Raw genomic sequence first — 26,312 nt, forward strand, 5'->3', positions numbered from 1 at the left:
AATTAAGTACTTTGCACTTAATAATGAATCTCTGTTCATGGGTAAAATGTTTCAGGACTTTGGTAAATTCATGCATAGGGGAATATATTAAAAACTTCAAACCACCACTGAATGAGAGCTTATCCATCTGAATTTCGTCACAATTATCTGAGTCCCAATGAAAGATCGATTTCAAAAAATGGTGTGTACCTTTATATAGATAGGGCACACATAGTAAATGTAAGTGTTTTTGATTGCTATACAATATCAACCTCTTTTTTATGGGACGTAGCCATTTTCATGATATAGAATCCTAGAGAACATTCTCACAATATGGAATCACAGTGAACATTTTCACAATACTGAATCATAGAGAACATATTCACAATATGGAATCATAGAGAGCATATTCACAATATGGAATCATAGTGAACATTTTTACAATATGGAATCATAGTGAACATTTTCACAGTATTGAATCATAGAGAACATATTCACAATATGGAATCATAGAGAACATATTCACAATATGGAATCATAGTGAACATTTTCACAGTATTGAATCATAGAGAACATATTCACAATATGGAATCATAGAGAACATTTTCACAATATGGAATCATAGTGAACATTTTTACAATATGGAATCATAGTGAACATTTTCACAGTATTGAATCGTAGAGAACATATTCACAATATGGAATCATAAAGAATATTCCAATCCAAAAAACTTAGGCTGCCACTAGACCCACTGATTTCTGTAGATAAAGCAGATATTGTAAGAGGTTTTTGTTGCAGTCTGATATCAGTTTCCTTTATGAGTTTGGGTATACCTATCATGACAATGCATGCAACTTCATGTTCCTTCTGTGTGTCTATCTTTGTTGGTTCATCAGTACACATCAAGATAAGGTCATATTGATGCTTTTTTTTTACTTGTTTTTCAGAGGTATTGTTAATATATTCTGGAATAGGTAATTCAAACAAGGGAAAATAACTGTTTCAGATTGAAATGTTTACCTTCAAGTTTTACTGTGTGGATTTCCTTAAGCCTCCAGACAAATTTTAGTCTACTGATATTGGAATGCATGCATTACATCTAACATACATGTAGATTTAGTGAATCTTATGGCATGATACATAACATGAAGAGTTTATCAAAGATTAGAAAATATGCCAAACATATACAACTTACTACCACCTGTTAATTAGTTCTTTGGGATGTCAACATCTGTAAGATCAAAGGAATTTGTACCTGTCTCAGGTAGCCACAAAGGATGTCTTATCTTTTGACTTGAAAATTCAATAAAACGAGAATGGATACATGGTAATTGTTGAATATATATTTCAAATTTCTTCATGGATGTTTATCATTAGTTATTTTGTCACTAATATTAAGTTGAGGTGAATAATTGTGTCACAGATACTAATTAATGACAGATGAAGTATATATATATAATTATTTTGCTATCATAAGATCTATAGAATGATTTGGTGCCAATTGTACATTAAGCAAACAATCTGTGCATATGTTATGCTTACATTAAGATAGAATATTACAAGTTGTTTTCTCTATCTAAAGCTTACCTAACCCCTCAGTAAATTGTGCTGAATTATTTGATGCAGAGGCATATATAGAAATTCTGAATAGAGGGGAACTGACTGACTGATCTAAACCATAAGGGGACACTGTTTCCATTTTTTTCCTATATAATTAACCAAACTTTTCCAACATTAGGTGGCAGGGTGAGGACCCCTAAAACCACCTATGTGATGATAGAGTCTTGTTGCAAAAGACTTTCTTTTTTTTAGAGTATTCATGAACCAATTTTTAAAGAAATGTAAGAATTTGTATAATTTTGATTTAAACAGTTTGTCCTGATAATTTTCAGAATGATACTTTAATTTTACATTTTTCACTTCCAACATCACAGCTTATTACAATGTTTATACAATCCTTTACTTGATCTATGATTTTAGCCTTTCCAGATGTTTTAGTGCTAAAAGTAGGTTAAACCTAAGTAAGTGGTAATTATGACATCTTTGTAATTTAATCCCATTTATAGTTATTAGATAGGAAAATATATTAAGATCTGGTGTTTTTTTTATTGGATGGTATTATTTTGTATTATAAAATCTTATTATTTAAGTTATTTTGTTGGTGTATGATGCTCCTTTCAAGATATAATTCTATTAAAATATGTTTTCTGTGTGTCACACGATAGAGTCCTTAGAGTGCTGTACTTAGATTTATTGGGTGATAATGTCTTTGTCATAGTACCAAAGACATGTAGCATGAACTACCATGTCAGCATGCAGAGGTAACTCTTAAATTTCTAGTATTGGGCCAATGACCCATTCTGCTGATTTCAAATATTACAATGGGCCAATAATAGGAATAATGCATTATTTGTATACAAAACATTGTGACCCATACCTCCTTATCTTTTCGGGTCATTTTTGCATTTTTAAGGCCAATAACTCATGACCTCCTCCCAAAGTAATCTATGGGCATGTGATATTGTACCGGAATGCTGTGCTGAAAATGTCACACATCATATAGTAAGAAAATTTGATAGATTGAGATCAGGTAATATTGCAATTTTTTTAATATGGGGGAACGGCTGACTTCTTTCACAAAATAACATCCTTATGATTCAATTAAAGAGGCAACTTTTTACTTCAGAATTACATTTGTGATTTAAGGTAGTTCTTACAAAATCAGCATATCTGTTGGAGTTATTCTTTCCTAAATTGACAGAAAGGTTTTAATTAATGTAGACAATGTCAAAAAAAGCTCAAAGTATTTTTGTGCTCCTTCACTTCTAAATTAGACTTGTTATTTGATATCTGTTGCCTTTTCTCTCCAAGAGGACTCCATTCATAATAGTATCCCAACTGTCGAATCCATCAACAACTTATTTCAGTAAAATACATATTTTCATTTATTTCTATTAAAATCTATCCTTCTGAACATTAGTAAGTTTCATTGACTAGAATTAGGTGCCTATTATGGGTATATGGGGGAGTTTACATAATGTTACTACAAGATAAGGATCAGGGCATCTATATCCAGTTTCATTATCTGTCAGGGGCCCTCATACAGGAAAATCAAAATCACTGATTTCTGGAAAATATTCACCTGTTGTTGATAACATTTATGTTGAAAAGGACTTTTTTAATCTCAGATTTATTTTTTAAAAAATATATTGGTTATTTTTTTATAAAAAAAAAATGAATTTATTTGATTGATGAAAATAGACAATTACTACTTATAGATTAGATTTTGAATGAGATCTTTGGTACACCCCTTGGTGATCCCCTGCATGTGGAATCTATTGGTTAATCAAAACAGCATTTAATGTAGAATCTTTTCTTCATCATTTGTGTGTGTGGAGTACACATCTGTCTCAAGCTTTAGCCTCTCTTTGAAGGTCATCAAACTTTCTGCTCTCAATTCTGACAAAAAAACTTTGGAAAGTGTTTAAATTTCTCCTGCAGGTCAGGTAAGTTTAGATTTAATGTCTAAGATGATTTTACTGTTTTCAATTTTATACAATATAAAATGATTTGATGATTTTGCCTGCAGTATGTATGATTCGAGCTGCAAGCCAGTTAAATTTACATTCCAGCATATTTGATGAACAACTCATAGTAACGGAAGTATGTACTCAATACATGTAGTGATTGTGGTATGATCAATCTGCTAAAGAAGAAATGTCTTGTGGGATCATTTTTGGCAGGAGATAAAGAGATTTTTTATGGCTGAGTTACGTAATGTAATGAAATGCTTCATTTGGTATCCTTGGTTTTGTAGGAATTATTCTATAGTAGTGATCAGTAGTTATTTTCAGATGAATTAACTATTGTATTTATCAATTACTTGTTAGTATCGCTTTTGATACTTATAAATATTTATGTATAATTGATACACCCTTCTGGATACAAAATATAAAGAATCCTGAATATTCAAATAATTTAGCTATTACTCCTTGTACATATTTATTACTTTTATTAGATAAGTAAGAACATGGTTTAACATTGATCAGTTGGGTGCCACTACCCTTTTTCTTTTTGCAAATGTAGGGATGGATTCCAGATATTGGGCCGGGTTTATTCCCCACCTCTAAATATGGGAAGCAAATTGTTTCCTTGAAATCTTCAGTTTTATTTCTTGTTCAGAGACAGTAACTGATCACATAACCAGTCTTAGATCTTCATTTGGTTGTTACGCTTTTGTGATAAAAATTATATAGATTGTACATGGAATTTGCATTTGACAAGAGTTATTGTTCTTGATATGGCTTCATTTGGTTGATTCTAGTGGGAGATGCATGTATGATTTTCTATAAAGTGCAGATTTGAATGCAGAAAAAAATATCTTTATGTAAAAGTATAGCATACATAGACTGAAAAACCATCGTTAGTTTGGTGGATGAATCACTTTACCATGGGCAGTGTCTGAATTTAAGTGAACTGGTACTTAATACAATACTGTACTATACTCTGCGACAATAGATTGAAAATGCATCCTTAGTTGGTGGGTGTTACTGCACCTTTTAACACTCTCTACCATTGGCAGAGTTTGAATTTTACAAGGATTAGTACTATTGATTTCTACTTAAAAATAAATAATAATGATGACACAATTAGAAAAACTAGGCAGGGGGTAATTTAGACACCCCATAGCTGTCACATGTCTATTTATCAGTATGCCTCTAGTACCCAAGATATCCTATGGAGATGACCATGGGGTGCCAGTAAACTACCCAGTAACCCAGGAGGGGTTCTTGATGATTATTTATACATTGGAATCTGTTTCTAATTAACTGATTAATTATAAGTTGTTATGACTGAGGCAATAGCATGTTGATTATGCTTAACATGATTTATGAACGACACCTTGTTCTTATCACTCATGTTCTATCTGTGTTTTACATGGTGATATGCCTAAAACCATTTAATGTACATACTATGTACCAGCATCCATGGGAGACCGGAAAGGGTATTCACAGACATTAAAAAAAAAATCACAGTCTGTCTTCCAGCATTGATGTAGGTTATTTTTCCAGCACAGTCTTCATATCCTGGGTGATGAGCACATCATATGAAAAGTATAAGGGGTATTTCTGTGAAAGCTTGGTTCACATATTCTTTATACATGTTGTTTATAATATTGCTTTGAATGTATTGTTGGAGAGATTGGTGTTACATTGACAAACTTCCAGTGTAAATTGTTATTTGTTTCATCATTAAGAAATAAAATCATTACAAGAATATTTGTCACAAAATGTGATGTTTCTTTCCTGAAGATTTAAGATTTACTTTAAGTACAAGATAGTGTTGATTTAGTGTTTTCAAAGAATTTGTGAGGGGAAGGAGAGAGTAATCAAGGGAACCAAGGTTATAGCAATAATCAAAATAATGTTATCCAGGGACAAAGACCAGACATGGAAAACAGACATACATAACAAAGAACATAAAGTAACTAAAATCATACATACAAAGTAACGAAAGCAAATGAGCAACTCGGACTCCACTAAAAACTGGGAGCATGGACCAGGTGCACTGGTAGGGTAAGCGTCCTCTGCTTTTCTAGAAATACCCACGGAGAGGCTGCTAAAACTAAGATTTGTCCATAAAATTAGTTCTGTCACTGGGTAAGAACTAGATACAGACTCATAGCAACATTATGTATATAAATTAATCTCTGTGCAACATTGTTGACATTAGCTAAACAGTTCTGTAAAGAGCACACATATAACAAGATAATAAAACTAAAATTTGTAAAATAATTCTTGATTTTTGGAGAGGATTTCATACCTGTTAACCTTTGGAAATTCTCTCACTTTGACACTATCTCTTGTTGGAGATTTTTACCTAAAAGCAAATTTTTTATGCGAAAATATAATTTAGTATTTTAAAAAATTTTCACAGAAGATATTGTAACCAAAAACCTCCAAGAAATCTTACATTTTTATGTAGTAAGTTAAACTTTTTCCATTGACATTGTGGAAGTCTCCTCATTATGTTGGAGTGTTAATTTGTTGGGTTCTGATGGGAGAAAATTTGCAAAGAATCTCATGGACTGTCTTATGCACTATAGTTAACATGTACAGAAAATAATATTTATCAATGGTATCAATTTACAAGGCTGTCTGAGGAAGAGATGCCAAAGAGTATTGACCAATGTAATTATGTTTCAGGTTATCAAGAGTATTTTTATACTTCTGTAAACTCAGAGTAGTATTTGCATAAACTTAAGGTATCAGTTATGCATTCTATACCCAGCAAGTCAGATAAATCTTCATGAGTTGCCTGCCCTGACAAATGGTCATTTAACTTAAAAATGATTATATTTGAAGTTCTTGTTTAACTTTGCTCAGTTGTAAGATTGATAATCTGTAAGGGAAATAGATATAATATGTGAATTTGATCATACAAGCATAAAATTGGTTTGTGAACAGAATTCCTCAACTCTCTGAATCTGAAGAAAACTGTTAAATGTGAAATGTTTATCACTACTGTAAAACATTACTGTCTATTGTGTAAAATAACTGGCAGTATGATCTTATCTCCCTCTTGGTTGGCATAATAGAAGTTATAACCAAATTATTATTTTTATTACTTCATCATAAATCTCCTGAACAGTTTATAGAATAACATTAATAGCTCTATGTTGGTTAACAAATTTATTATGTTTGTTTTATTAAATATATAAAAAGTATGTATTTTATGAGGGGGTTGTCTATTTCTGGATGCTAATGAAACCACAAATATTATTTTTATTATAACTTTGTCACATAATTTAGCTCATTGACTTTTGTGAAGGAATTGTTAATGGAATACGGTTGTTTCATGGAGTCTGATATTTCTTGGTCTGTATATGATCATTCTATTTATCAAATGGAAAATATTAAGTTGGATATCAAAAATTTGCATATTGACCTTTAATAGCATCTAGAGTGATATCTCATATTACATATATAAAGTACATGTACTGAAGTGCTATTTAATTTTAAACTTCATTTTAGGCTTTCATTTTCTCCCTTTTTTCAGGATTTAGTATTTTCGTTGAGGATTATATAGTTACACAACACATATCAGTATGAGTACATTAGAAGAAAGACGTGAAGCTCGTCGCCGTAGACGTCAACAAGAAGAAGAGTAAGTTTTGCATGTAATTTTTTTTTAAGATTATAATTGTCATGTATACTCAAAATCTGTTTGAACTTATTTGTATTTGTATATTGAAAGAAATTTTATTTAACAGAATGTACTCTCTACTAACAGTAGGATAAGTTCTTTTTTTTTTTTTGGTATATTCTAGGTCTTTTTGTTTAATATATTGTTTATTTCTAGCTTGGACATAATATTTATGTCTGGAACATGGCATCAATGAACTATATCTGAATATAAGAATATAGATGTATCTGAGTAAATACTAGGGTCCAGCTCCTGAGTAAATACTAGGGTTCATCTCCTGAGTAAATACTAGGGTTCATCTCCCGAGTAAATAGTAGGGTCCAGCTCCTGAGTAAATACTAGGGTCCATCACCTGAGTAAATACTAGGGTCCAGCTCATGAGTAAATACTAGGGTCCATCACCTGAGTAAATACTAGGGTCCATCTCCTGAGTAAATACTAGGGTTCATTTCCTGAGTAAATACTAAGGTCCATCTCCTGAGTAAATACTAGGGCCATCTCCTGAGTAAATACTAGGGTTCATTTCCTGAGTTAATACTAAGGTCCATCTCCTGAGTAAATACTAGGGTCCATCACCTGAGTAAATACTAGGGTTCATTTCCTGAGTAAATACTAAGGTCCATCTCCTGAGTAAATACTAGGGTCCATCTCCTGAGTAAATACTAGGGTTCATTTCCTGAGTTAATATTAAGGTCCATCTCCTGAGTAAATACTAGGGTCCATCTCCTGAGTAAATACTAGGGTCTGGCTCCTGATTAAATATTAGGATGCATCAACTTCCCACACCATCCAGTCATAAAGACAATGTTATATACAGTGAAACTAGAATGAATAATCAGGATTGAGCCCTTTTGAACTTTAGTTTTCATTGGCGGCCATATTGGTTGGTTTTACTCTCAGGATTTGTTTGAATTAAAATTTGAAATTTTCACACCTATGGGTTTATGCATTAAAAAAGGCTATGTTCATGTAATTGGTTCAGACTTTATACCAACTTGACCAATGTAATGGTAACCTGGGTTATTGAAATTAATTGTTAAACTTGCTCTTTTGACCACTCCATTTATCAGGAACTGAAAACCTGTTTTGAAAGTCATGTTTTCTCACATAGCATTAATTTATCTTTAATTTAAACATCTATTCAGGAACTGGGTCAAGGATGACCTTTCATACATGTTTGACTAAGTTATTACATATGCAGTACCATGGGTAATATGTGCTCTATCCACCACTCACTCTCAGTAATATGGTATCTTAGGGTGTTATTAATGGCATTGTATTAGCTTTTCAGAAAATCTGTTTTGCATTAAGTAATAACTAATAGGAAGGTTTCATTTGGTAGGGGTACACTTGTTCAGTCAAAAGTCATGAAAATGGTTTTATGTGTTGTGCTTTTACTGACAGTTTGACTGATCATAGTTTTCCTTTCCTTCTTGGTGTCTACCCCAGACTTGATATTTAATGAGTAACTCAGCAGGTGTTTCTGCAGAGGAGGCTTTCCCTTCTGGTATACCTTGTCTATGCTTCCAGTTTTGATTGAGCCCTAGTTACTCATTTCTAGCTGTAGCTCAGGCTTTATTTCTTCTCCAGTCTATGTCTTTACTTGCTATACCTTGTTTATGCTCCCAGTTTTGATTGAGCCCTAGTCATTTTATTTGTTTCCTTTATACATGTTATTTTGGTTATTTCTTGTTTTTTGTTGTATATCTCTGTCTTTATTGTCTGGTATTTTTCCTTGGATTATATTCTTTTGATATCCGATGGAATCTTGGTTCCCTTGATTTTAGATTTTCCTCAAAACAAACTTTTTATTCAGTAACATCATTGGACAAGAGATGGTCATGTGACATCCATTATTTTAAAATATTGCATACCAGGGGATATTAAACACTGATGTTTCGTAGGTGTAAAAAACATAACCAGTCAAAAAGTTGATGTACATTTAAGGGTGAAATTGGCCCCTCATTTTGCAAAAAGAAATGTATTAGTCCAGCATGTTTTATTGCTCTTCAATGCAATAAACAATATCACAAAATATCTGACAGCCCTTAGGACATTGTATAGACCAGGAATGCATTGAGTTCTGTAGTCAATACCACAGCCTTTGGGCAGACTAAATAATGCCATGTTGCTGTTTTAATTTCTGAGACTATATTATCTTTATCTGACACTTCCTGTCCTACTTTTTATACAACCACAAATATTTCGCTGTCTTATTATTGTATAGTACTGCTGTTGTTGTTGTCATCAGTTAAAAATGATGATTGGGTAAACAGAACAATAAGTCCTTTTAAATGATACACTTGATTAACTAAAGAAAATAAATATTGAAGTATGAAATCTTGAGATTTCTGCTTCAGTCAATATCAGTCTATCACCATTTCTGCTTCAGTCAATATCAGTCTACCATCAATTCTGCTTCAGTCAGTATCAGTCTATCACAATTTCTGCTTCAGTCAATATCGGTCTACCACCATTTCTGCTTCAGTCAATATCAGTCTACCACCATTTCTGCTTCAGTCAGTAACAGTCTATCACCATTTCTGCATCAGTCAATATCACTGTCCTAGCCTTGGTCTACCACCATTTCTGCATCAGTCAATATCACTGTCCTAGCCTTGGTCTACCACATTATATGGCCTACTCTATTAGCAACTTTTATATCATTGAGAAATGACTTTCAGTGGTCTCAATTGAAAGCAAAGAAAAAACATAGTTCTTGTTTTACATGTATAACAGAACCAAGCTTACATTTACACTGCCAATTTTTAATGGATTAATCAATAGAAGTGTAATGTATTTCATGTCCGTCTATTTTCTTCAGTTTTGCTTTCAACTGTTGATTGTCCTGTCTATGGTTTGAATGTCTGTAACTCTTTCTGATAAAGGACTGTAGAAGGTTATGTGTGTCAATAATTTTACCTATTACATATTGTCCTGACTGTGGCTGTAAAAAGCTATGGTTGTCTGTGTGTCTGTATGTTAGATTGTGCCTTTTGCACATTGACTTTCCAGACTATGGGTTGTTGGGAGGCTATGTTTGTTTGTCTGTCTGTCTATTTTTTCTAACATTTTTCTTATTACATATTGACTTCCCAGACTATGGGTTGTCGAAGGCTATGCTTTCTAAGATTGTGCCTGTTACCCGGTACATATAGATTGACAAGACTAGGGATTGTAGGAAGCTATGTTGTCTGTCTGTCTGTTTTCTAAGATTGTGCCAATTACATATATATAGTCCAGACTAGGGGTTGTAGGAGGCTAATAAACATGTCTTTAACAAGATAAATATGTCATAACTTTTCAGGTAAATATTGTCAGCTGTCATACCTGATATAAACTTACTTGTTAACTGCTGACTTTTACATGTTTATCCAGTTTTAATTATCCAGTTTGATTGCTGTATGTTTACATTAAGAATATGTAGCTTGTTTACTAGTCACTTGTTATCAAATTTGGTGTAAGTAAGTGAAAGCTTAATTATCTAACTTGTTGAAAGTCCTTAACTGCTGAACAAAGGAGATAAGCAAGGAACCCTATTAACTGGCACTGAAATTTGGAATTTACAAATTTCTATATAAATTGATTATTTTCTGTCATCTGATCTAGTTTGACACAGAAAAAAAATCATAAAACCCATTACCATGCATGCAGCACAAAAAAATGATACTAGTATTAGATTTTTATATTACTGTAACAATTTGCTGTCCCATTATACTCTATGATGCTGTCTTTGTTATTTTTTTTTCTTCATGTGATAATTATTTGTAGAAAAACCAAATGTCATGGATTATTATATACTGTGGCTTGCTACAAGAGGAAGCTTACTACCCTGTATTTAAAATGGGGTTAATGGCCTCTACCTTTCTGATTAAAGGGCCAAAAAGGGTAAAGTAGATGTTCATTTAAAATAAAAAAATGTAATTTTTTCTGTTTGTTACTAATAAAATTCTGTTTCAAACTAATGTTACAGATTTTAAATAGCATTTAGCATTTTCAGTTAATAGGGGGCCAAAGTGGGGCTACACCCTAAAAGTAAACTTTTTATTTCTGGTCTCATTTTGAAAATATTCATTGGATTCCTCATAACAATTTCAATCAGTTTGGGTTATCTCTGCTTAAATAAAATTTATAAATAATATGTAATATTGTTTCTATAGCAGTTTGGTATGTCCATAATGAACTGTAGTTCCTTAGGTTTGTTTCATAAACAAATACTGTGTCTACACTTGCCCCAAGTGAACAGATTTCAAATGGCTGTGGTCATATCATGCTGTGCTTTGCAAAGCATTTTGTTGGGATATTTGTTTTTGATGCCAGCCTTAGACCATAAATTTTAAATGCAGCCAATATTCTATCTTTCAAATTAAAGAAATAATAGTATGGGGGTAGTTAGGAGTGAAGCCACTTAAAAAAAAAAACAGACCAAAGCTATTTTAAAGTTAAGTTCATACTTTTTGGGGTTCTTTTTTAAGTTTCATCCCACAACTTCAGAGAAATTGATTGTACCAAAATGTTTACTTTTTAAAATAAGGAGACATATTTTAAAGTATTTCAAAGTAAAATCTAAAAGATATATAAAATTTTAAAAATCTTATTGTTCAGGTAAAGTTTAGGGGTTTCCTGAATCTACTGCTTTTAAATATTTTATTTATATCATTGTTTAATTTTAATAAATAAACAGTTATGACAAATGATTGATATATAAATATCAGAGCTCCTCAAATTATATTCTGAGCAGTGACAGAGTTTCCTTTAGACATAACCTCATAGAGTAGGTTTTATTGCATTTCTTTGAGATATTTTCTTACTTTGTGCAATATGTACAAAATTATAATTACACAATATTGTCTCTGGCATTTCAATTTATCTCTAAGAGATATGATTGCTTACTAAGTTGTTGCGTTACTTAGTGCATGGTAACTTTAAATGTACTAAGCTGTTTGACTAGATTTACGCAGTAGACTTGTCATATAAACAAAGTCAGTAAGCATGATATTGGCAAAATTTTTATCATCTTTGTAATCATGTCATTGGGGAATTATCCAATCAAATGCCTTGTCTCATTCAGCTGCAATAATTCTCTTGTAACCTTGTCAACAGGTAATTTTAACCAATGATAACAGTGAACACAATAACTTTGACAAGTCTTGTATCTGTAATAGGAAATGCCTGGATGAATTGAGGTTCAATGTCATGTAGGCACTAAGAGGGAAATTTGGATATGGAATGATTTGTTTTTGCAGGTTCTACTATTATGAACTAAGAATGTCAAAACCACTGAGATTTAGATCACAAAAATCCAGAACATCATTTTAAATTTCGGCGAACTTTAATTTTTTTGCAAACATTCTCCTTAATGGCCCTTGTTTTTGAGCTGTATTCATTATGATAGTAGTCATAATTAATAACAATATTTGCATCTATCCTGAGGATTTCTGGTTTCTGTAGTTTCGCCACCGTTCTGTTTTCAGGTAGGGTTTTAATATTTTCTTCAGTATTACTTGTAATATGCATGTGCATTTTTCTGTAAAAATGATTTACATTTTCATACATTAGAGTAATATCATTTATTAAATTATAAAAGCTTTCAATAAAGCCATGGCTCATATATGTTAAATATTCCCTTTCAAAATTTGAGAAAATTTATAATTAATATATGCTTTAATTATCTATATCTGGTTATCATTTGTTTGGTTTAGTAACAGTATGTCCTTCAATACATGACAGCAAAGTTGATACAATGTCATAACATATGGACATTAATACAGAACATTTGTTCAGGGTCACTCTAAGGTCACTCTTTGATCACTACAGTAAAATCAATGTATATCAAACCGTTGATCATCAAAGTTAAACAGAAAGTGAAAAAATGTTCATAAGACCAAGGACAGTCCCAGCAGCAAAATAAAAAATGGACCTGTCATGGCCTAAACATGTAGTAGGAACTCAGTCCTAGCAGCACAAGAAGGTTCTGTCTTCACCAAGAACAAAGTAGTATTTTATTAGGTTACAGTCTTGGGCATGGAGAAGGACCAAGGTCCCAACAAAACAAGAGAGTTTTGTCAAGCCTTCAACATAGGACTTACATCTTATTCATCTTTATTGTATTACATGTGATAATCCATGCCTGCATTATTCAATCAGATTACAGATATCTCTTATGATTTTCATGTTATAAGGGGTAAAAGGGACCACACCCCAAAAAATCGACTTTTCTTATTTTTGGTCTGATTTTGAACATTTTTATTTGAATTTCAAATATTGTGCAATATTGTGTCTAAACCAGTTATTGTGTCCATAATGAATTGTTAGTCCATATGCTTAAGTGTGCCAAAAACTGTTATTGTGTCCACACTTGCCCCAGCTGTTCAGGGTGCAACCACTGCAGTTGTATCTTTTCTGTGAAGCTATGTATGCATGATATGATTGTTTTGGAGGCTGATAACTGTCAGAAACACTGTGACCTGACATTAGTCTACCTAATATCAGTGTTTCCCAAGATTCATTGGGTTTTGACAATTGGATAACATCGAGTAAAATAATCCCACTTTGCAAGATTCTTGCATTTTCCGAGAAGGTAGACAGAAGAGTGAATTTTGAACATCAGACACTGTTTAGGAGCTTGCTTGGGTTTAGGAGAAAAACTTAAACATTTTTGGACGGTACCTTGTATGGACTTGACAAAATACTCATTACAGGTTGAACAACTTTGTGAATCAGTTCTTTATATATTATGGACAACACAGAGTTTTCTAGGCATTAACTTTATACATACTCAGTACAATGGCAGATCTATATATATAATCCATAGATAGCAGAGATCCCTGTTGATGGATTTACAACCCACACAATATTGACTAGCTCAGCAAAAATATAAATGTTTTTGCCCTGAGACACTAATGTCTTTCAATATTCTGACAATTAGAGCTTTCTTATGAGTACCAATCTTTTAGAAATTGATGATAAACCCGGGCAGTAATTTGTTTGCTATATTTGTATCTTATTTTCAACTCAAGAAGTTTCTAATCAAGAAGATCATAAAATTTTCAGATCTTTCATGAACTTTACAATTTTAGAAACTGTTACTATCTTAAGCTTGACCTTAACCTTATCATCATTACATAACATTCCTGCTGTGTTAGTGTATTGGGTGAGAGAAGATATAGTTACCAATACACATCATCATTGATTGATGACAATTTGTTGAATTCTGAATCAATTTTGAATTCCATTGCTTTGCCAAATGTTAATCAGAAATAACAAAGATTTGGTTTTAGTTTGTCGGGAATTTATGTACTTTGTATACCCCCTGCCAACAAAGTTTTGGGAGGTATATAGGAATCACTCTGTCTGTTTGTTTGTCTACTTGTCTGTTTATAATTCTTGTAGGTGTTACACCTCAGAAACTGCGTAAGAGATTTTGATGAAATGGAAAGGTTGGGTGTCCATGAAAGAATATAATTATTATTGACAAACTGCAAAGGGAAATTATCCAACTTTAGGGTTTTACAAGTGCACAACTCCTCCTAAACCAATAAAAAAGGTTATTAATGTAGTATTTTAGGAAAATTGATTCACATGAAGAAATTAAGTTAATTGTCAACATACTACAAAGGGAGATAATCCAACTACAATTTTTCAACATGTTTATACCTCACAAGTATGATTCCTCCAAATCTCAAGATTTTTACACAGTTTTTTTTTAGCAAGATTGGGAATCGTTTATAGATGTACATGAAGGAATACAAATATTGCCAGGTGACTGGAAAGGAAGATAATCCTACATGTTACATATGCTCTTATTGATAGGAGATATGTTTACTGTGAGCTTGCTCACATTATTTCTAGTTGTTTTTTTTAACTGGGGATGACTTGGATTTTAATATAATTAATAAAGTATTAAGTCTTGGCAAGAAATCATTAGTCTGGTTACAGTACATCAAAATAGAGTCAAAATTGAACAAGTTCATGTCAAACTGTACCTCGTTCCCCTCTTGTATATAAAAAAATTAGTGGATAACCAGATTCCATGTTGCTACTAAATGATCAAACTATCACATGTTAATAGTTTACTATAAATGTGTACATTTCATGCGTACATTTCATGCTTAAGGATGTAGACCTAGAGTAAGGGACGTATCTCTTACAAATAATTGGAACATTTGTATTCACCATTTGACATCAACCTCATTTAAGCATCAAAGTAACTTAGACTTATTTCATTCTGTTTCAAAAGAAAGCTTGAAAGGCTTTGGTGAAATTGAATATGATACAAACATATCACTGATTTCTAGGGTTATTTCCCTTACCCTAGGTCTACCTCCTTCAGCAGCAGGTTTGGAATTGTAAATGTTTCAATCTTTTCAATGAAACTTTTCATAAAGTTACAGTTCACTGATGCCATGACCTTACGCAGGAATTAAGCCTAAAAATTATCTGCAACAATTTTAATTTGATGATCAATTTTCATTTACTTATTACTCAATGAAAACAAACTTAATTATCTGATAAAAAATTGTAATTCTGTTTCTGTATTGCACAGGAATGTAGTCTGCATGTGGATGTGGCATTATTTCCCTTTTGTGTGTTATTGCATGTTAGTATCTTTGCATGTTCAGGGATGATGTAAATGACCAAGTTACCTCCCCTGACCAGGAGACTGCTTTCAGTAATGAAAAAAGAAGACAAGAAAGAGAAGAACGCCTTCAGAGAATGTAGGTCTTCAGTTTTGTCCTATTAAAACCTTTACAAGACATTTAAGATTCCTGTTATCCTTTGAATAGAATGTTTGATGAAAGAAGCTCATGATAATCTGTTTATCTGTATATTGCCTATGACGTCAATAGCACTTGTAGGTCAAAAAAACAATATTTAACAGAGAATTTTCTATCACCTGCCTTTACTTGTACTGAAATAATGATAAGCAAAGGAATGTACTGCCGATATTTGTTTCTGTAATTTTTTTTAGAAGATTTTCTGCCTTGCTGAATGTTATACATTAGCAAAACACATTCAGTTCATTTCAACCTACCCTGTTAGTGTATTCTAAATCTTCAAAATTTTAATGATTGCATCCTATTGAATTCAAACAGTTAAGACTAAACTTAAATATATTGAACAGATGTTTTATGCAAGTTGGTTGTCAGTTTAGAAAACTTTTATGGAGTTTAAGTGAAAATTTTGTGAAAGGTTACATTAACTGTGATTGATATAAATGGCCTTGAATCATCTATAATGCACTAACAGTTGTTTATAATGGTGATATCTGGCAGGTCTATTCAGAACATCAGTCTACCTCAAGTGTTAGAGATTGATTTGTTTGATCCAGAGATAATGAGGTTTATATCATCTTATTACTTGTCTTTTATGTTTTCTCTCAAAACAGACTGCTTGAACCCCTATAGATGTACTTTACATAGCTAATTATTTTAATTATCTCTCTGCAATGTATTAGCTTATGATTGAAATTGGAAAATAGTATTACGTCAGTTTATCAATTGATAAATTCCTGTTTATTCGTTTTCATTTCCGTAAATAGGATGCTGAATATATCCCCTTGTTACAATGAGCTGGGTTAATTAGGTTGCAGTTTTTTTGGTAAAATCCTTAGCTGAATAAAAATAAATTGTATCTCTTTGGTACTACTAATCTGTGATCCATATATGGTTAAACACTATGTTTTAATCATTTTCAGCAAATATTTGTAGAAAGTTACAAAAAGTTTGAAAAACTTTGTTCTTAAAATATTTTCAAGTTCTGTACATAGTTCAAAAATAATCTTTGGATTTTGATGTGTTACAAATAGTTAAAATTTTTTAAAAATACCAAGACAAATTTCTCAATGGTACAGGGACCTAAGCTATGGGTAAAGTATATTTTAAACACTCACATACTCATAGAAATTTTTGGTGGTCAATTTTAAAAAATTGAGCAAAAAGTGGTGTACACACAAAAACATGACTGGGAATGAAAACTTAAGTATTTATTTACCATCTGACCAAAATGTGAAAAAGCCTTAAAGCAGAGATATATTTATTTGTAGGCTTTGATATTCAGGTTAATTCTGTTCAGATGTACTTATCCTACTTTAAACAACCAAATAAAAATGAAATATAAGTCATAGTAAATCGTTTGATTGTTAATTTACAATAGTAAATCTTTAAAAGGTAGATTCTTTTATACAATAGATATTTTATATAAAACAAAGTGATCATTAAAATGAGCACTTTACTCTACCTAATTTTAATATGTGAATTTTGCCTCTCTTTAGAATTAGTTTAAAAATGTCTCACTATAAAAGAGGAAAATTTTAAACATTCTAAATATTCATTTACTTAACTTTCCCTTTAATGTGCTGTCATTGTCAATGCATTGATCATATAATTTTTTACAATTGACCAAAGCAATCGTTTTCCTGTGGCCAGATCTAGTTACATATCTAACTATGGTCTGATTTAAATTCTAGTCACAGGGAATGGCGTAACGGTCGGTTCCTTTGTGGTTGTTTCTCTGGATGAACTGGTTCCATGTCATTGTATCCAATTTTGTTTAGCTTGTATTTTTTGAATGCTTATATCGCTCAGTGATGTTTATGGTAGGTGTGACTGTTGTTTTTTTTTGTTTTTTTTTCTGATAATTTTGCTTCTCATGTTCTTTCCACACTTTTTATTGTTTGTGTACCTGAGAGTAAAATATTTGAACCTGATGCATGCAAAGATGTAGCATGTTTGATCATTTTGAAGATGTAAACTTCTTTCAGGCACACAATGACAAGACACAAACAAAAATGTTGCAAAATTTTAAATATTTGTAAGACATTTTTATGTTCTAAAAGAAGAGTCACGGATATGCTTATATAGACATTTACAGAAATATAGCTCTTTGTGGTCAAATGAAGTGTTGAATTTTCATGAAGAACTTTCAACACCAGTATGGTTTACACTGAGTTCTTCATCTTAATGTTTACAGTGTAGCACCTGTTTTAGTGCTTCGCTATCATTCCAGAAATGAAAATCTAATTCTTGTGCATTATATTGGAATTACATGTATGCAAATGATTCTTTTCTTGTGTGGGATATACAGATACAACTTATTTGTGATGAAAAAAGGATCATATTATGAACTACGTGTTTATGATTTATTTATATATGTGGAATTCTGTTGCCATGGAAACAGATGATATCTGTAGTGCTAGCTAATTACCAGAAAAATGATATGATTATTGTTTGGGACCTTGATGGCTATTCTGGCTGATGCTATATTGTGTTTGGGATGGTGTGTATTATGGTCATGTTGGATTAATTTCAGGAACTACAGACTTGGACCATTGCCAGAATTGTGAGCTGAGAGTGTTTTCTGCTGAGGTTGCATTCTGTGATAAAACATCGGCATTTGATAAAGAATGATAGCTAGTACATAAACAGTTGTTACCCTAGTAAACACTTGATATCTTTTGTTTCATATTGAAAATAAAAAATCACAGTTCTGATTTTCTGTGATTGATGAAGTACAAATGGGATTATATTTCACTGCATGTTGTATTTGTACTTTATATATATGAAAAACACTTTCAAAATACATCATAGACTGTCATTATTAAACCAGAAAACTGCCTAAAGCAACACCCTTAATTTACCAAAACTTGTCTAAAATTATACCATTAATTGACCTAATCATGTTTTGAATCCTGTTTATTCATTTTATTAATCCAATGGGGATTTGAATTATACAGGTGACACTCTGCATTAATGTATAAGGGGAAAGGGATGGTGTTGTGCTATGGGAAGCTGCATTATATGGCATCATCATCACACTATATTATACAGTAGAAGTAGGATCCACTGTTTAAAGATTTCCTTTGTCTGAGATGCTTTTTCTTATTCATCCATATATCAATAATCTATCCTATTCATTGTTCGCATAATAAGATAACATACTTGTATTCAGGTGCAGTTAAAATTACAGGGCAAGTTACATGATATTTAGTCATACTGTGTCTTGATATATTGCTGTAGAAAACGTGTATTTATCCAAATTGATAATAATGGCAAGCAAATTAGATATCAATACTGTGCATTACCAGTATACATAATACATTTTTATAATTGCTTTTTCAAATGTTAATTTGTAAACTAACTCATTTTTATTAGCTATTTATTCCCTTTGTCAAGGGTAAAAATGCATGACATTAATTCTGTGCCAGTACTTGCTGTACCAAATGTCATAAAACAGCCAACTTACACTTAATCAGGAATACAGGTTTTCATTAACCTCTGCAATTTTCTGAGATAGTATTTAAAAAAACATAGAAAAAAATAATCATTTTGTTGCCGGGGAAATTGAATTTTGTGGGGAATCTTGTCAAAAGTTCACATTTTCACAGCAGATTGTAAAAACTTTGACCACAGTTTTTTTCTGTTAGGGCAGTGCTATTAAAATACTTGCAGATAGTGTGTTATCTTTTTTCAATAAAAATCAGGTATTACACAAAATGCCAGTTTGTGTGACGTGATTATTAGAGTTATCTCCCTTTGCATGGTGTTATGACTTATGACTTGTCATGTATTAAAAAAGAAAGCAGAAATTGTTACTTTTGTAATATATTCAAAAAGTATGTTAAATAAAACAATGAACTTGACAAGTCATAAGAATTTTAATTCATCCATTTGATTTCTGATATAGCCTTGTTTTCTTCACCTTTTTAGAATGTTTTTGTTTGAGTTTGAGTTGTTTAACTGAGTGATTTTTCTTCCCACTAATACAGAGCAGCCGGATATAATACTATCAACGGGGAGGATGAATTAGAACGTCGTCGCAGAGAACGACGGGAACAGAGACTAAGGCAAGAGATGTTGTTGTGTTGTGTCTGTCTGTTTAATATCAAGGACATAAGGTTGTTTGTCAAAAGATTTTAAAATAATGGACAATGATTGGTATATTATGCTATTTGCTAAGAACTTAGTTTGGTCATGCTGTTGCTAAATATAACTGAAACATTAAAGGACTGAAATTGATATTGTTTAATATAGAAGAATTGATTGATATTAGAGTTATAAATGATTACTTAATAATTAAAAATAGATGAGATTGTAACTAGGACAATAAAATACCATTGTCAATAAACACCAATAAAAAATGATGGAATGAATATAACGTTTCTTGTTTGAAAAAAGTTACTTCCTGCAAGTTTCCTTTGATGATAGCTTGAAAGAAGTGGATAAAATTTTACTTCATAGAACCAAGTGATAGTACTATTAGTTTCTTTTCTGTTGGTTTTGAAGTGTGTTTGTGATAATTACCATGCATGATTTTCACCACATTAATGGAATGTGTGAAGTTGTGAATAATTGCCATGCAGTTGATTTTTTTATCAATCTGTCAAGAATTGTGTTAGTTACGTATTTTTCCCTTTTGTCTATTGTAGAAGCGGTTCAACAGAAACACCTTCTGAGGATTCCTCCTCTCGTAGAAGCCGAAGGAGGCGCGGCACTGAAGACGATATAGACACAACAACAACAGAAGTAAGCATTTTTTATGTTGTTTGAATTAAACGTTATTATGACAATTTTAAGGAGGGCTTTGTTTTGTTTAGCAATGGTTAGACGGGTAATAGCTAGAACTCTTACTTGTATTTTAATGAGTAACTATTATGGATGGGTATACTGGTCATAGAAATAACTAGCAGTCTCACTTGTCTTTTAATGAGTAACCATTGTACATTTGTTGCTAGTTCTCCCAACATTTCTCAGAGATAAAAAAAATTTATAGTCATCATTTTCTCATATGTGCACATGTAATCTTCTTTTTCATATTTAGACACAAAAACTTAATTCTGTGAAGTATTCATTTTCAATTTGTGAATTCATGTGTGTTCATTAACAGGAAGTATCAAGCTATCGTTCACGTAGACGTCGTGGACAGGAAGAAGAGGTAAACATATGCCATGCCCATATCAGCCATATATGTCATGCATAGGTCATATAACATATTATTTACTAACACCAAAGTACCAGACCACAGATTAGAGATTCCCCATTTCTGAAGAAGCTGATGATATTTCCTACCAATGTTTTGGAGTAGTATTATACATGCCTCTTATTCCACTTCCATGAGTAGTTCTATACAGTTCTAACTGTACTGTAGACTTTTTATCCACACCTCTGTGTGACTATTTATTTTAGCTGTACTTTAGCAAATTACTGTATTTTTTTCACAATATACAGATCTTGTTCAAATCACTGGTTCCAAAGTCTGTTAACTTTAGAGAATGTGCCATACCCTTGAATTACATAATGTACTTTCATTTTAATGACTTCAAAAATGACCTATTTTTTTTATGTGTGTATAAGATATTGATATTGCATTGAAAATGTCATTGTTTTGAATTTAACTTTTAATAGTTTAAGTGACACAAATTGTATTGATACGCATTAACAGTAGCATTGAAGTCAAGACAAAAAATATCAAAGTCAGCCTGATAAGTCAAAATTTAATGTGCTGTCGACATTTCCAAAACTATCACTTTTCTGTTTCTTGGTGACATTACAGTCCATTAGATGTAATGTGGTCATTGGAAATTGATGATATTTTTATTATAATGGCAGTAGCCTGAGATAGAAAATATTAGGCAGTGAAGATGATGAGAAAATGATAAAGATTCCAATAAATTGATTCCAATGATCAACTCATAGGGATTTACATTGCTTTAGAAAAGTATAAATTTCCATAATTCTATTGTGAATCTGTTGCGTGTTTTGTCCTTTGTTCCTGTTACCTTTTAAATAAGACATAGATCGTTCTTACTGTTACCTTCTTAATAAGACAAAGATCATTCTTACTAACACACTATTAGCTCAATCCAGTATCAATTGCTATAGTCGACATATATGTGACTGTTTGTAGGAACAGCTTTGGCATAGAAGTCAAATGTCAAGTATGCTTTATTAGCACAAAACATGTTTCTCTCTCTGTTTAAGGTAGATCATATGTAACACATGTTCATTTTGAAAAGTTTTACATGCTTAGCATCATTTGAAATTCAAATGTTGAAGGAAAAGATATGCAGGGGAAGTGCTTCTGGGATAAAAAACAGAACTTTTCAATATGAAACATTTGTTCCAAACTGCTGTGGTTATTCAAAACCTGACTTTTGGCAGTAACTTTATGCAATGTTATACAAATGATCTACTTTGATAGATTCTCTTCATTTAACTTTAATTATCAACCATATGTAAAGTAGGGTTATATTAACAGCATAAATTGTAGGTGTCTTAGAAGTATGAATATGAATGAGAATTTCAGATAGATATGCTATACGTTTTTATAGATCTTAGATATCAGTTGAATTTTTTTTAGGTTGAAACATAAGTCTTATATCAACATACAGCTGACATAAAATTTACACATGAAAATTGCTGTACAAATGTACAAACAAAACAGAATAAGGATTTTCTTTACATGTAAATCATATCTATCAGAATTACCAGTATTTTTGGCATGATTTGAAATGATATTCAAATATAAAAGTTGATATCGTTAAAGTGCAAGGATATTATTCAGACATTGTGTATCACTGGTGTATACCATGTTCGATAAGACTATTTTATTGCAAGTTTAATAAGTGCAAAAAATGAAAAAAATATATATTAAGCCATTTTTCAAACATGCCAAATTGAATATATTGCTTTGAGTGATGAACTCCTTTAAAAAGAACAAATTGTGAAATTAAGCATGTGCAATAAATATCTGCTGTAGTATGATCTATAGAGGTAATATAACAAACTGCTGCAATGCTTAGTTATCATAGAACTATGTAAATATCGTGTTTATAGTGGGTGCTTCAGCTGGTATCAATCGGTATGAGTTATAGAATCCAGAAAATAGTTTATAGTATAGTATAATATAATCATTTGGTATAGTAAATATTAAGTAGGTTTTGTACTTGTTGTAGAATGTTGCATAGGTGATAATGTAAAACAGAAACAAATACAAGTTTTGTAGGATAATTGATATTAATAAAGAATTGTATATGAGGGTAGCTATAGCAACAGTAAAGATGCTGGTTCCCTGTCTTACTGGATTTTATTCTGTATCCATTCTCTTCATATTGAATTCTCTGTCCTAGAACCAGGTTTTGGTTTCAAATTGTTTTCTGATTTTGTAGTCTTATTTCAATCCACCACAGTACTGTTATTAAAAGTTTTTATAAAAAAGAACTTTGATTCATTTTCCTTTTTTGGTCCAGCCTTGAAGATTTAAATGTATTCATGGACATGAAAAAATATTATTTTGCTTAATATATTATCTCTGGCTAGTATCTAATGCTGAATTCTCTATAGAGGTTTACTCATAAGCTACACTTATACTAACATGTCATTTAAGGAGGTAAGGGACATAAATCAAGAAATCAGTGATATGTTTGTATCATATTCAATTTCACCAAAGCCTCTCAAGCTTTTGTTTGAAGCAGAATAAAATGTATACAAGTTAATTAGATGCTTACATAAGATTGATGTAAAATGCTGAATACAAATGTTCTAATGATTTTTAAGAGTTGTGTCCCTTATCCTAGGTCTACCTCCTTAATGCAAGTAGAGATAGGAGAATATTGAATTTATCATACCATGTATATGGTGTATAATGTTTGTTAACTTTTTGACAGGAAACAGACAGTGCACCAGCTCCAGTTTCGGAGCCAGTTTCAAACGACACAGAAGAGGAGGATCGTCGTAGGCAACAAGAGGCAGAGGAGGAAGCAGAGAGACAGGCAGCTGAGGCAGCTAGACGTAGAGCACAAGAAGAGGAAGAGGCACGAGAAAGGGAAGAACAGGAACGAAGAAGAAGAGAGGAGGAGGAACGTCGACAGGAAGAAGAGAGGCGAAGAAGGGTAAGTAATTATGCTACATATCCAGATTGGAGGCAATATAGTGAGAAGACAAATTGCTTGGGTAGGTAGAGGAGGCTGAGAAAAAGTATGACAAGATATATTCTGGTTTGAACAATTTTATGTCATGCATTTTGTTTTTTGAGTGAAGACAGTTTAACTTAATTGATTTGTCTGTTATTCAGCATGAAATGCATGCTAAAGTGATTAAAACTTCTACTATTGAAAAGATAAATGATTAATAAATGTGCTTGTTAGTGCTTCCTGTCTGTGTTCAATTTAGTTTCTAAGAATTTGTTTCTTTTGTTATATGTTAACATTTTTTGGCAAACAATTGAATGAATTCTTTGCCATATTGATAATGTATTATCTGAAGTTTATAAATTTCTTGTTTTGTTTGTTTTTGATTGATGTTGATTGCATGGCATGTTTGTTTTGCATGTATTTTACAACAGGATAAAACCTATTCAGATACAGAATCCGAATCAGATACAATATCTAGTATGGAATCTGACAAAATGGAGAAGGTCCGTGTTGATCAGGAGCAAAAGATCGATGAACAATTAAAGAGACTGAAAAATCTTGAAAAAGCAAGTGATCTGCTTCTAGAGGAAGAGGAAGTTTGGAGTAAGACATCTAATGGTATAGCTAGATTTCGAAGGAAATCTGATGAAAGAGGAAAAATATTGTCTCCTAAAGAACCAGGTCGAAGATCAGTGATGGAATATTCATTGAGGGCAGGGGAAGATGGAAAATGTGAAAAACTAAAGTCATTTTTTGAAGAGAAAAAGGGGGAACATGTCAATGGAGATCAGACAGAAATGTCAAGAAGTCTGAATTTTAATAAAAAATCTGTAAGTCTTTTGCCAATGCTTCATTAGTTTTAGTCATAACATTGTCAAATAAATAAAATATTGGTTGTAGGCATGACAATGTCTAAGAAATAAAATATTGGGTGTAGGCATGACATTGTCGAAAGGAATAAAATATTGGATGTAGGCATGACATTGTCTAAGAAATAAAATACTGGTTGTAGGCATGACATTGTCAAAGGAATAAAATATTGATTGTAGGCATGACATTGTCAAAGAAATAAAATATTGGGTGTAGGCATGACATTGTCAAAGGAATAAAATATTGGGTGTAGGCATGACATTGTCAAATAAATAAAGTATCGGGTGTAGGCATAAAATTTAAGGTAAACATCTCATAGCATTAGAGGATTTATAAAATTGGACATAAAACATATATTTACAACAGGTGGCTGATTTTGCTGGTTGCTTTAAGCAAACAAAAATACCAAAAGAACATACAAATTAACATAAAGAATCAAAGATATGCTTACATTTTAATATAACTGGTATGTTTTACACAGACAATAGGTTCTCCTGATGAAGATAAATCTCCAGTTCACGAAAAACTGAGAAAATTTGAAACTCACCAACAACCAAAAGATCAGGTACATGTTATAAACTTTGAGCATTATAGCATTTCTTAAAGATGATTAAATTAAATAATGTTAATTGACTGTCATAACATAATTATTTAATATTTTATTTCAAGGATTGTACCCTATTCACTTGAAAAAAATGTTTTTTTATCTTTTAATTATTAAGACAGACTGCATTTTCTGTATTTTGTTGATGAAAGTTTTATGAGCTAATTAAACAGGGTGCTTTGAAAGCTATTTGGGTTCACCACAAATTGTCTACATTTTTGTTATAAGATTGGATCTTCACAGATTTTATGACCCAAGAAATTCAAGTGACTCTCTATAACTGTTTATAGGAGAGTAAGAAAGATATTTCTGTTTACCATGCCAGAGTTATCTCCCCTGGTACTGCCAGGCTGAAGGATATTCAGAAGAAAGTAAGAAAAGCAACATATTTTAGTCATTACTTAGACAGATAATTAAATAAATGTTCAATTTTTAGATTCATTTCAGATTTTCTTTGAGTAGTTTTTACTTCTCCTCTGTAAAGCCTTTAATTATTGAACAATTATTAAAGCTAAGCTGAATTATGAATTAAGAACTTTTGATAGGGATCAATTATTACAGGTTTAATTGTATTGGCAGTTGTTGCTTTGGAAGTTCTGCATTCAGAAAATTTCTTTTTGATAAATATTTCTAGAAAATAAACATGATACTATAGTGCCATGTTAAAAGTGCAAAGTATCTACTGAAAAAACAGTTCATGGCAAATCTGAATCTTTAGTATGGATGATAAAACATTTCTGTTAT

General features: G+C 31.7%; 1 protein-coding gene across 16 annotated transcripts in view; it reads left to right on the top strand.

Moving 5' to 3' along the window:
- Nucleotides 1-26,312, top strand: part of LOC148609455 (uncharacterized) — a 48,559-nt gene that overhangs the window by 4,862 nt on the left and 17,385 nt on the right. For 6 of the 16 annotated variants that reach the window (XR_015914823.1, XR_015914824.1, XM_088542946.1 and 3 more), the window contains exons 1-10: nt 3,354-3,485; nt 7,039-7,146; nt 15,807-15,902; nt 19,952-20,029; nt 20,612-20,708; nt 21,070-21,117; nt 23,849-24,073; nt 24,526-24,924; nt 25,446-25,529; nt 25,859-25,939. Coding sequence is in view for 14 of the 16 variants with exons in the window: in XM_088542946.1 (XP_088399072.1) it covers nt 7,088-7,146; nt 15,807-15,902; nt 19,952-20,029; nt 20,612-20,708; nt 21,070-21,117; nt 23,849-24,073; nt 24,526-24,924; nt 25,446-25,529; nt 25,859-25,939 (1,167 nt within the window). In the remaining 2 variants the exon portion in view is untranslated. Of the gene's footprint in view, nt 1-3,353; nt 3,486-6,797; nt 6,858-7,038; nt 7,147-15,806; nt 15,903-19,951; nt 20,030-20,611; nt 20,709-21,069; nt 21,118-23,848; nt 24,074-24,525; nt 24,925-25,445; nt 25,530-25,858; nt 25,940-26,312 lie in introns of those variants that run through there. The other 10 variants (XM_088542948.1, XM_088542947.1, XM_088542952.1 and 7 more) reach the window with 10 other exon arrangements.

This window comes from Perna viridis, chromosome 8 (genome assembly GCF_037379345.1).
Source record: "Perna viridis isolate PV_CMFRI_1.1 ecotype Kerala chromosome 8, ASM3737934v1, whole genome shotgun sequence".
NCBI classification, from domain to species: Eukaryota; Metazoa; Mollusca; class Bivalvia; order Mytilida; family Mytilidae; genus Perna; species Perna viridis.